This window comes from Colossoma macropomum, unplaced genomic scaffold (assembly GCF_904425465.1).
Source record: "Colossoma macropomum unplaced genomic scaffold, Colossoma_macropomum, whole genome shotgun sequence".
NCBI lineage: Eukaryota > Metazoa > Chordata > Actinopteri > Characiformes > Serrasalmidae > Colossoma > Colossoma macropomum.
Genome location: NW_023494787.1, coordinates 18,300,530 through 18,313,850, shown reverse-complemented (window position 1 = coordinate 18,313,850; position 13,321 = coordinate 18,300,530). Strand labels below are relative to the sequence as shown.

The following is a 13,321-nucleotide window of genomic DNA, read 5'->3' as shown; positions in this document are numbered from 1 at the left end:
ATGTATTGACCAAAAGGAATGGCCTTAAATATCTTGGACAGAATCCCAGTGCATTAACTTCTATTAAAAATTTGGAAAGTTGTTTTCTTCTTCTGTAAAGTTACCATGTTATGGTTACTTTCAGAATTTTTCTTGTTTTGGTGATATAGGTTGTTGTGAGTGGGCTTAACACATACAATACATATCAATGCTATATTATTATTAATACCATCTTTATTAGAGAAATAACTGTTTTCAGTCAACATCAACTGTTATTCCTTTAAAAAATATTTACATTCAAAAGTGTTACAAACGGATATAGAGCATTTTGGAATTAAACCCTTCATATGTAAACTGAATTTTATTGATTTGCATTTTTCAACCCAGCTCTCAGGGCCTACCAGACTGTCCATGTCTTTGCTTTAACTGAGCTCCTAGTACACTTGTGCCAGGTGTTGTTAATGGGTTGATTCATTGAGCTGGGTAGCTTAAAAATGTGGGCCATCTGGAGGATGGGCTGGACTGGACTGAAAAGTAACACTTTAGGTTATTTTTTCCACCATATCAGAGTTTGGTCAAGTGTATGGTGCTGATTCTGATGATCATGCGTTGGAGGTGTGAACGTTTTCTGCTGCCAGTTTACCAGTTCTCTTACATCTTTGCTGGAGTAAGGAAGTGTTCTGGATGTCTGCTTTATTGGTCCCCTGCTTTTGCCACAGTCATTCTTCCGCCCGTTACCGTATGCTGCCCTTGTTTGGTGCTGTTTGTGTAGGATTCGAAGGCAGAACTGAGTCATTCCCTTAGTTCAGCTCCCTTCTGTTCTGAAGTGAGGGGGCTGTGTGAAAAATCTGTTTCATTTATCTGTGAATTGAGATTGGGCCGCCTACTCAAGCTGAAAGTCTGTCACACACGCTCAGCAGCGAGACTCATGCCTGAATGTGACATCTTTTTTATCAAAGCAGTTCATTCACCTCATCATACGTTGTTTAAATAACTTGTTTTGCTCTCTGTGTTCTTTTTTCAATTCTTTCTCAGGTCAGTGTGGAGGTGCTCGTGGAGTACCCCTTCTTTGTTTTCGGTCAGGGCTGGTCGTCCTGTTGTCCGGACCGGACCACCCAGCTGCTGGAGCTGCCCTGCGCCAAACTGTCAGTGGGCGACGTCTGCATCTCACTGACTCTCAAGAACCTGAAGAACGGCTCACTGAAGAAGAGTCAGGGTCAGATCCCGGACGTGGCGGGCCTCGGGCCGCCCCTCAAACCGCCCAAAGCACCCTCGGGTGGGACGCGAGGTGGAACACGGCACAAGGAGCAGGAGAATGGACTGAGGCAGTGCGGCAGTCAGGGAGGGCCAGGTAATCAGGCCAGCGCGGAGAACGGAGAACTGAGGTTTGGGGAGAGGGGAGCCTGCAAAGCCTCACAGTCCTCAGAGGCAGAGTCCATCAGCAAACCCCCAGGCCGCAAGCGGAGGTGGTCGGCCCCCGAGGGCCGCAAAGTGGAGAAGCCGGAGGAGGAGCCCCCTTTGACTCTTCCCAAGCCTTCTTTCATCCCTCAGGAGGTTAAAATCAGCATTGAAGGCAGATCAAATATTGGCAAGTGAAAAGCCCATCGGACTGTCAGATTGTGGTTTTGAATTGAATGGAAAAAAATTTACCCTCACAATGTTCTTCTCACTTTCATTTTGATCTTTGAATATTGTTTTTTTTATAATTTCAGTTTTAAATTCTCTAATTTTGTTTTGTTTTTTTTCTATCCAGATTACTGTACCGTAGGCTAAATTAACTCAGTATAGGCCGATACCTACCACCTTATGTGTAGTAATAACATTTTAGTAGGTGCATTGAATATATACAGGCAATTGGTGCAATTTTCTCTCTTTTTTTTTTGTCTGGGCAAATCTGGGGCAGGTATAGTGCAAGGTGAGGAGGGTTTATATAGGACACCTGAGCACTGCATGATGCCCTCCAGGGTACAAAATATCTTACAACCTTTTCAGCCCTACATCTGTCTAACTTTTTTTTGTCCTGTCATAACACGAGGGGGATGATTTGAAGGGCGCCCACTGAAGTAGCACTAAAAGGGATGCCTTGGCGCACGTAGTGCATTAGTCCCGGCTCCATCCATATTTGAGCATAAGAGAGAGGATGGAGGTTTGGTGTGGATGACATTGCTCAGGGAGGCAGGACGGAAATCACTCCTTCACTGGCTGCAGGAGATTACATGATGTCAGCCATCCTGCTCAAGCAGTCTCATCTGAGATTTAGGCGTAAAAAAAGACAATCCGAAGACCGTTGCAAAGAGATCTGAGGGACATCGTAAGAGATGTCGGTTCAGCATAGATCGCGTTAGCTTTTATTCTGAGTAATAGACGGGCACCTGAATACTAAGGTACATACCAGGCCGGGTGCTGTAACACAATCAGAGTCAGAGAAGTTGAGAAGTGAGACGTGTCATCAAGCAGTGCCAGTTGCTCCTTAGGAAAAGAGGGAACTATGTTAATAGGCTCAGAGACGGCTTTTATATATTCAACTGTCGAACCATTTTATTTTATTCTTTTGTAGTTTTGCTTATTATTTTCTTAAACCCTCCTATCTGACCTGATGGGTAGATTTTTTTTTGCAATGAATGTGTAAACCTTGCAATCAGGGGTCACTTTCAGTCATGTAGACACAGCATGAGTTCTTGTCTATGTATACGTGTGAGGACGTGTCTCTAAAGGTTGAGGTATATGTAGAGGGGTAAAGAGACGACTCGTTTGGTGCAAACTTACCAGTTATTTTTCACTGTAATGAAAGAAAGCTGGTTATTTGAGAGAAAGTGAGAGAAAGTCGCTGGAGAAGGGAGGGACAGGTGGACGAAGCACTTTACGCACCTGTCACACTCACTAGCAGATAGTTATTTTAATCAATTTAGTCCTTATTATTATTAATGTTATTATTATTATTTCCTCTTATTATTATTATTATTATTATTATTATTATTATTTGATCTCTGAACATGAACACAGTACTGTACAGTATGTTGTATTTGACTGGCGGGGGAGTATAGCGCTCTGTGGAAAAGTGGAGGGCTTACAGGTGCCCCTCGATCTGTGAATAGAATGAATGTGAATGGTGAAGACGGACGAGAGCAGAAAGCCGAAAGGCAGAGAGATAGAGAAGCACTTTGCTGCTCTGGTCTGTACAGCTCCTCTTAAAAGAGAATTCCACCAGTTTTTTTTAATTTATGCATAATTCAATCATTGAGTTGTAAGAACTTGTTCACTGTTTTGATATGAAAGGGTTCATTGTAAAGGAACTCAGATTTCTTCACAGTGATGGTGATTGGATGTCTACAACAACCAAAATGTATGTACTATCCAAAATAACTAGTGAACCAACAGAGTTTTTATATGAAATATTGATGATGATAAAATAGTAGTAAATCTTTGGTAGTATTTTGCCTTACAAAATCCTGCACATACGTTTGAAAGCATTAAAAATAATGGCACTTAAACCCCCTCACCAACACTGTGAACAATTCTGCGTAGGTTTTCTAGAACAGAGCATTTCACATCATAACTTTGTGTACATTTTAATGCTTCAGTTATGCATAAATATGAAAAATCGATGAGGTTCTCCTTTAACAGTGAGCTAGAAAGGCGTCCGAACTCTTCAATAAAGTGTAGCATGGGCACGGCCCATGAAGCGACTGCCATTGTAATCATCGTAATGAAAGTGTATGAGTGTGATCGCAGGCAGGAGTAGGGCTTCAGAGGTAATGAGACTGTCCAAATATGCCATGAGGAGAGAGAGAGAAAGTGCATGTGAGAAACTCTGGACACAGAAATTTTAGTGGGGTTTAAGGGTGTCCTGTACACGTTTGTTTATAATGTACGCATGTGGATGTGCATGCACACACACACGCGCACAAGCACACATTTACTTCTCGGTTACGTGTCTTTATATGTCTTTTTTGTACATTACCATGTATAGAAATGCATATACTGTATCTGAATCACTGTATGCAGTCCATCTCCCAAGACACTGAAGGGACACCTTAGTGTGAAATCACAAAGCATGTAGTACTTTCAGTGGTCTGGAGTGTGTGCGTGTGTGTGCGTGTATGTGTATGTGTGTGTATATGTACATTCTGTGTGTGTGAGAGAGAGAGTGGTATATGTGTTTGTGTGTTTGTGTATGTATATATAATATCACACATATTATATATATAGAAATATTGGTAACACTTTACTGAAGAGCAGCATTCAACGCTACAAGACACCTACATAAGACTTTCATGACAACTGATGTAAACCTGTATATAAAGGCTTATTCCAACCATTTGTCATAACACTTACTGAGGACAATGAAATTGACAAAGCATTCTTTGGATGTTGGAATAAGCCTTCATAAATGTTTCTGAAGCTTTATGTCAGGCTTATGTAAGATTCAAGTAGTCTTATGAACGCTGCCCTTCAATAAAGTGTTCCCAAAATATTTGTCCAGTGTTTCTGTTTAAAGTTCTACTTAAGAGAATCTTGCAGTTTGCACATCTGGAGAGGTAGTAACATGACTTTTTATTATTTTGTTTTCAGCCATGGCTGAAAACCCACTTTTACTGAAATGTAGCAGTTACTTAACAAGTTCGCTCGGCTTGCTGGTCTGACGTGGCCTCCTTTTTTACTCCTTTGCTTACTTAACTCACACACGTTTTCAGACGCTTATGAGGACTGTCTAATACACATACACAGAAACGCACTCAAAGCAGGTAGTGAGGAGGAGCCACGGCCTAAAGCCCGCACACTTGTTGAGCTCTCTGATTGATGGCTTTGTTCAGGTGTATTTGAATAGGTGACCTGGCCAGGGTGGGCGATGGTGATGATGATGGATGCTTGGATGGATGTATGGATGGATGGATAATTGGATGGATGTATGCTTGGATGGCCTGATGGATGGTGGTGGGTGGGTGAATGCACCCCATATTCAATTTGAAAATGCTTTATTTTTTTATAATAAAACAGGGTTTCTCAGATCAACATCACAACCGTGCATTTTTTTCTTTTTTTTTTTAAATCATTTCGACATTTCACTTCATACCCTCTCTTTGAAGAGTGTGTATGTGTGTGCGTTGAATGCAAATGTTTAGGTAGGGTATCTTGAGAAAGCAACGGCTTCGAAAAAGCAGATATGATTATGAACTGTTAGCTTTGGGCCAAAAGGTAGAATTTTATTTTTAGTTTTGTTTTTTCATTTTATTTAAGCATTAGTTCAGCCGCATCTCATCTATTGCCATGCCTTTTCATTCTCTGTGTTTAACTTTGATTTCTGTCATGCTGTTTCTGTGCTATTCTGGTTTTTCATCAAATGGCTTCTCTCTTTCTGCTTGCATAGGTTCGCTATAGGTATACACAAGAAGCATTCCAAATAATGACACAGCAATAACCCTAGTCTCCAGTATTCAAACCAAAAAGGAAAACAGATTATTTATGGCGGAAGCCCAGTTGTTGCTCCACTATCTAGGCTAACAGTCTGGCGTTCTCCTCCTCGTCGCAGTTTGCACGGCCAGCCCGTTGTATCTTCAGGGAGAAATGTAAAGCGTATATGCAGTGACAGCATCTGTCCCTCTAAACCCAGCTCAACCCTCTCCTGCTAGTGACCTCTAGACCCTGTTCAGGTACACTCATGCAAAACCAGTAACGCCTCGCACCTGTTTACCTGCCACAACCGCCAGCTACCTTTAATGGCTTGGCCTGTATGTGCAACTGCAAACCCCAGCACATTATCTTTATCTCTCTCTCTCTTTCTCTCTCTCTCTTTCTCTCTCTCCATCATTTTCATTTTAGAGCCATAGAACCTAGTCAGTATTTTTACGTTCCTGATATCCTGGTTTGAGTGTAATGTGCGAGTTATGAGAGTAAACATGGAACAAAAGCCTGTTTAGACGCAGACAGAAATAGCACATGCATTCTTACACTGATGCATACTGTATAATCACTCAACACGTCTTCATTGGCTAGGAACGTTACCGGCACCAACAGAGAAGAAAAGATCATTTGTTTGTATCTATGTGTGTAGTAATGGAAACTGTGTGCATACATGTGTGTTTGGGCTGTGATGTATGTCAGTCAGTCCTTGTGAACCAGAAGGTACTGGTGGAATAACTTATACAGAAGCAAATACTCATTTACTACCCACAGCCACCAACAGTATGCAGAGAGAAGATTTTCCATGCAATGCTCAATATACAATGCTGGGAAAAAGTCAGAGGGCACTCTTCCTTTCCTTTTAAGTTTCACGTCAAAACGGCCACTAAATACAAGTTATTTTATTTACACAAAAGCCTCAAAAACTAATATTCATTTTTGTAGTATTTACAGTGTCCAACCTTTGCATTTATTACTGCTTCCTTACTTTCCATGAGACTTGCTTTTATTTTTTCTATAATTCAGCAGGGATATTTTTCTGCACCATCAAAGTTCAGTATTAGAAGTAGGTTGGTTTTGATTGTCTGATCCAAGTAATCCTAAACACATTCAGTGATATTAAGATCTATTTCCTTTTCTCAGTAAAAGCTTCTTGACAGCTGCACATCCTTTCAGACTGACAGTGTTGAGTTGTCTTCTCACAGTGGAAGGATGGACAAACACCTATGGATTTTTTCAGATGTGAAGCAAGAGTGAATTTTGATTTCTCAAAGAGAAAAGCTTTAAGTGCTGTTTACCTGATGGTGCCAGTTTTGGTGGTCTATGAGGTCTTGCATGGTTGTTAAGAGTCCCATTTTCTCTATATATTTTAATCATTTTCATCAACTCCTGTTTTAGAAGCTCCTGATTTGTTTTTTGTTTTTTTTTCGTTTTTCATCTAAATGTCCACTTCCTTGTGCAAGATGATTATTTTTTATCTAATCTCCTCAGAAAAGTGAATAACTTGTACTTAATGGCTGTTTTAACTCGAGATTAAACAAATGAAGGGTGGTCACTGACTTTTGCTCAGTACTGTATGTTGTGAGAGTTGTAGTGGCCATTATTGGGAATTTGGTGTAATCATTGAAATGTCAGGTTTGCTCTGGTATCATTTTAAGAAATGTGCAATTCTCAAAATTAATTCTCCCATGATTGTGCCATGTGCAGTACTTATTCTTTGGCCTTGTCCTGTTTTTTTACTATTTACAGTTTTCCTCTTATTAAGAAGCCTAAGCCCTGTTTCTTATTTCTCTGATTTGATGTTTTTTTGCATAAATGAACTCCATAGTACTTGAAAATAAAAGACTTGGACAGGTTGTTGTAAGGAAAAAAATTTTAATTGATACAGAACCTTTACATTACATGTCTGATTTAGGTCTCTCTGAGGAACCCTTTTAGCACCTTTATTTTTAGGAGCACTGACTGACTCTTATTGGCTGACAAACAGCTAATGACCCAGTATTCAAAGGATTCAAACTGTTAATCCACATATCCAGTATGGATCTACAAAGCTTTTTATTGGAAGCTTAACAAATGAAATGTGAGCATTGGCAATAAAACGTAAAGCATATTCATCAACTCAAGTTCAACTTAAGTTTGAAGAACGTGAATGTGAAATGTGGTTTGAGGATTTCTGCTTGTATTCTAAATAGCAGAACTTCCATAAAAGTCCCCTCCAGCTGTAAAAGAACTCAAACCTAAACGCAGAGTACATGTAGCATTATTCATTCATTACGCATGTGATGTGTCTGTGACTGATCAGTACGGTTTGCCTCTGTATTGGTTCCAGGGACTGTAACTTCATCATCGGTTAGAGATGCTGACCCCTCAGCTATTACATTGCATCTGTCCAGTTTTGCACATTTCCTCTCTTCTTTCTCAATACATTGTTTTTCTTTTTGTTTTTGGCCTGTGGGTGGGTTTTTGCCGTTCAGAGACCATGGCTTGATTTTATTTTTACGTGATTCGCTTTGTTTTTAACGTCACAAATGTTTCCTCGGGCTTTACTCAGGGATGAGGAGCGTGTCTGAATAAGCGTGCGTGCAAAGCAGACGTGACAGTGTAGTTCTACATGTCTGTTTAGTGTACTCAAAAACTCTTGTATGTATGTGTATTTAAACTTGCCCCAGTGCTTAGGCCACTCCCATGAGGCCTTCCTGACCCTCTCTGTTGTCTTCGTATTATGTGTCGGTCTTGACTGTTTGCAATTAGAGACTGTATTTATGTCTTACGTGTGAAAGTCTGTCTGTCTGTCTGTCTGTCTGGTCGTGTTGCTTTCTCATCATCCGTGATGTCATAAGCCCTGATCCTCACCTGTTCGAGTGATCCAGACTGAGAAACGCATCATATATATATATATATATATATATATATATATATATATATATATATATATATATATATATATATATATTTAAAAAACCTCATTAAAGTGGGGACCACTTTTGTAAAAACTAACAGAAATAAAAAATGCACATGTTTTTTGTCATTTATAGAGTAGACTTTATAATACTGTTTCAGCACTTTCTAATCCGAGGAGAAGGCTTGGTCTCAGTGCCAAGTGTTTTTCGAGGTATAACATTCATTCAAATAGAGAGCGTCAGGGAGAGAAACAGAGCGAGAAAGAAAAGAGTGTGAAAGAGTGATGGAGTTTCTCTCCTCTTCGTGCAAAGGTGCCTCGCTCTCTGCTCGTTCCTGGGTCCAACGAGTCGAGAGGTCGAGGCAAGACAGTCCATTTTTTGAAGTTGGTCCTCTTGGAACCAGAAAACACGACTTATGTTGCACAACGTGTGCACAAAATTTATTTTCTTCATTAGGTCACATGGGTTCTGCGTCAAACCGATGTGTTAGGAACTTTGTTTTTTGTTGTTTTGGTTTTTTTGTTGTTTTTTTTTTTTGCTTTGGTCTTCTGTGTAGCACTCTGATCTTGTGGTAGAGCGCGTTGAGCGAATGTGTGATGACTCTGAGGGGCTCTATGACAGTGGAGCACCACTAAGTTCCTTGTTTTACTGGCACAAAATAACAAGAAAAGAATGTTGGTGCGAAATTCAAAAACATGTACTTTTCCTTTTGTTTTTTTTTTGTTTTTTTTGGGTTTCTACTAGAAAAGAAAAGTTCTGCGAGTCATGTTGACACCTTTTTCTTTTTTTCGTTTGAACTGAAATCAACCAGGAGTCCTCTGTTCAACTTGACTGTTGTTTGACGTCTTGTCAATGTCCAAATCGCTGGATTTAATAATCTCAGGCTGAGAAACTTCAACAAGCCCACATTTAAGGTTTTTGTTTGACCCTATACAGTGTGTGTGGGCTTCTTAATATGGGTAGATTGTTTATTATGATCAGTTCTTATTGCTATTATGATGATGATGATAATGATGATGATTATTGTTATTCAGCTGTGTCCATGCTGGATAGTAAACCTCGTGCACTCCTTTGAGGATGGAGGCACGCACATCATGTTGCAGTGGGATGCCCAGTCCTGAACGAGCTGGTCAACTGACAAACACTCACTCAGAGAGAGGGGCCGTTCTGTTCTCTTTCCCCAGCCCTGCCTCCTCAGCCCTCTTACCCAGCTGTCTTAGGCCTGGAGAGGAAAAAAAAACAAAAACCTCTACGGCAAAAGACTTCTTCTGAACCCCTCTTCTTTGGGATGCTAAAGATTGCTCGTCCATTTCAGGTCCTTGCCTTGGTCAACCACCGAGAACTAAAACCAAGGATGACCAGTTGATGATCGCTGGCTTGGACCCAAGGGCCACATCCGACTTGTGTATAAAGCTGTTCTCACATCCCCAATGTCATCCTCGTATATAGCAATCAACAACCTTTCGGCTGGTGTATGTATTTATCCTTCAGAAATTGTTTTGTCCAGAAAAATCTTTGACATCAAAATATGAAATATGACCATTTTGTACCACTGAGTATGTTGCCAATGAATGCTCAATACAACATCAATGTAAATCTGTATGTCACCAAAAAAGTACCATTCTTTTTTGCCTCTGAAGTTAAAACTCAGTACGAAAACTTTATATATAATATAACGTAATGGAAAATTAGTGACCGGAGGATGTACATTTTACCCAAGAGTGAAAGAACAGGCTTTTAGAGGAGACTCCAGCCTGCATCAGCAACAGCTTTTTTTTTTTACAGCTGAGGCCTGAAGCTCCACCTAGTGACCCTCCAGTGAAATGACCATCTTCTCATTGATGATTGAGAAGGGGAGGGGGTTAGTTCTTTTTTTAAATGTGCACGCTTTTCCTGCCACTTCTAGTTCTTTTGACTTTTACATTATCCCCCCCTTTTATTCAAAGATGCTGGGCAGTGAATGAGAGGTTGCATAGTGACACAGGAAGCCATTGGTCATTCCACAGGAAAGAGTGGTCTCTGAAGTTGCAGTAGTGTTAGACACTTTGGACATGGGTGCTGCGGGGTGTCGCTGTCGTGAAGAGGCTTAATGTCTTCCACTGGAAGGAGAAAGGAGGCTGTTTGTAGTTTCTTTCAATTGCCATTGTATGGAAAGGATGACGATCGTAGAACCACTCAACAGGACGTAGGCTCCTGTCTGAAAGCAATGGCTGGACGGAGGGAGGTGTCCGCTTTGTTTAGAGAGAACTGTACGTGATATGGTTTCAGAGCTTTGGAGTTACTGGTCTTATCGTATGTAAGATACCATGTTGAAGAAGACTGTTAAATGTAAAATCAATGAATGTCACGTCCAATCCCAAGATGCAGTACTCTTGAGGTTGATTTAGAGGATGCAGGCCAGTAGCAAGAAGCAGTCCTGGGAGATGGAGTAATGTTTTGCACCTTACTTAGTACAAGAAGAAACCATATATAATTGCATAAAGGCCTAAGTAGGAACTATTGTGAACGGAGATTATTTTTATTTGTTTCATTTTGTTTCCATATGCGTGCATACTCTGTAAGTTGTGTAAAATATTGTACTTGCACTAGCTTTTTTTAAAAATGGAAACTAATATAAAAATTCAAGAATTGAAATTCTATTTTCTAATTGTGGTGTGTCTATTTGTAGGATACACTCACGTCCATTTTCTTGGATTTTATGGTCCCTTTCTTTGATGGTGCTTGCCGGTTTTCTAGTTAGAACTTATTTCATTATTCTGAATAACAAAAAAACAATATTTGATTCAGGTTGTGAACAAATTTGTTAAAAGAAATCGTCTGTATACCAGTACAAGTTTATTGTTTCAGTATACACGTACTAATAAAATTTCAGTGCCAATAGCGAAATGTGGACTTTTTGGAGTTTGTGTTATTATTGGAAATACATAAAGAGCCCATATCCCATATATATATATATATATATATATATATATATATATATATATATATATTATGCCGTCTTCAAAAAGCATAGAAAGAGCTGAAACTCTCTTTAGAACCTCATTATGAATGGGCGAAGCTGAACTGCTGTTGGCTGAATAGGTGGATGTATGAAAATGAGTTGGTTTTTGTGACATTACGTAAACAATGCATTCAAAACAGGCTGTTTTTGCACCTTAGACTCCGTATAAGCATTGTAAGGACCAGGAAGTGAATGGTACGTTTTGAAACTTGTTTACATACTATGTCAAAAAGGAAAATTTGGTTTTCCATGATATGGGCCCTTTACTCAGTCCTGTCTCATGTTACACACACAACACAAACTAGTTTTTTTGCTGATTTGAGCCAAAGCAAGTATTTATTTCACAAAATTCCATATATACTGATAGCATATCTGTGACACACAGATGGATGACAAACAAAATAAAAGACATACATCAATTGTGTTACTGAAAGTGTTGGACCACCATAAGCCTCCGAAACAGCTTCAGTGTACACTGGCATAGATTCTCTTGAAACTGTACTGGAGGCATGGACCACCATTCTTCCAGAAGACATTCCCACAGTTGGTGTTTTCATGATGGTGGTGCTGAGTGCTGGTGACCGCAAAGGCCATAGCGTATCAGTTACATCATTTTCATACTCAACTCCTCGTACCCTGTGGATGGAGGCATTGCGATCCAGGAACAGACCACTCCCATCAGAATAGAAATGTGTTATTACAGGGACTCAAATGGACCCAAATGTTTTGTCAGGGGGACCCAAATGGACCAATATGTTTTATCATAGGGACCCAAATGAACCTAATCCTTGCCAGCAAAATGCCCCCACAGCATAACAGAGCCACAGGAAGCTCCTCACTTTAGAGGTCAAGCATTCAGGCTTTTACCATTCTCTTGGTGTACACTGCACATGCACTGTCTCACTTGTGGAGAACATAGTGAAGGATGACTCATCTTGTAGATCTACTTCTCTGTAGATCAGAGCCTGTGGTTTCTGTAATGAGGGGTTTTTACACTGCGATCCTACTCATATCCCTCTACTGTAGTTATGGATGGATTGTTCTTGCTGATACTGTCTAATCATGTCCTGCACCTGAGAACACTGAATGAACATTGTGACTAAGGCTTGTGCCATCTTTGCCCCAATAATCAACACCCCAGTTCACTTAGATCTTTTCCTCTTGCCATCTTGATCCAAAATCGAGGTTGTATGGGCCTGTTCAGCATTTTATACGTCACATAGTTTGATAGGGTGTTAACTGATGTTAATTGCTTATTTGTATAATGCAGTAAACCTGTCTGGAGGCATCTGCACGCAGGTTTCCCAACTCAGTTATTCAAGTTTTTCCTTTCAATTTGTCATCCCTCTATATGTTGTTAATACATTACAAAATGTTAACAACAAATAGAATACACTGCAATATAGTTTCACTAAATTATATGTTTTATATGGGAGGTTAGGGTTTGCTGGATCTGTTCCTCCTTCTTGGTACTTCGACGACACAGGCTTGTTGCTAGGAGATCATGCCCACCAAAATTTGGCATTAGGTGCGTATACCGTGCTTTCCATTAGAAAAGCACAGTGCCGTGGCTCCCTGGGCTCCTGCGCTGTTTGGGCAGATCCTGACGGAGGCGGTAATGGAGTGTGGGTGTGAGATGAGGTGGCTGTCTTGAGTATCAGCTTCCATTAGTAGCTGCCTCATTCATTTAAATAAGTGTCAACGAAGGCATAATCAGATCTAATCGCAGACACTGAAACCCACAGCAATCTGCAGAGAGTAGGGCCTAACACAATTAGCACAGATTCACTCAGCACCTGCATAACTCACCGCCTCTCTAAACACTAAACAATGCAACATTAACCAGGGCGCAGAGGGGTTAATGGAGCCAGTTGCTCTGCATGGTACAAAAGAACTGTAATATAAGTCATTTTTATGTCTATTTTTTATTGTAATGATAGCAAAAATAATAGTTTGTATTATTATTTTTAGCAGCACTAATAGTATATTTTTGATGTGATATTGTTATTGACTAGACAGTGGAAAATACAGTGATATAAAT

General features: G+C 40.1%; 1 protein-coding gene across 3 annotated transcripts in view; it reads left to right on the top strand.

The window, feature by feature from the left end:
- atxn1a (ataxin 1a) overlaps window positions 1-7,822 on the top strand; it is a 133,920-nt gene extending 126,098 nt beyond the window's left edge. For all 3 annotated transcript variants that reach the window (XM_036566308.1, XM_036566309.1, XM_036566310.1), the window contains one exon: window positions 1,015-7,822. In XM_036566308.1, the coding sequence (XP_036422201.1) occupies window positions 1,015-1,575 (561 nt within the window). In that variant the 3' untranslated portion in view covers window positions 1,576-7,822. The remainder of the gene's footprint in view (window positions 1-1,014) is intronic.
- The last annotated feature ends 5,499 nt before the right edge of the window (window positions 7,823-13,321 follow it).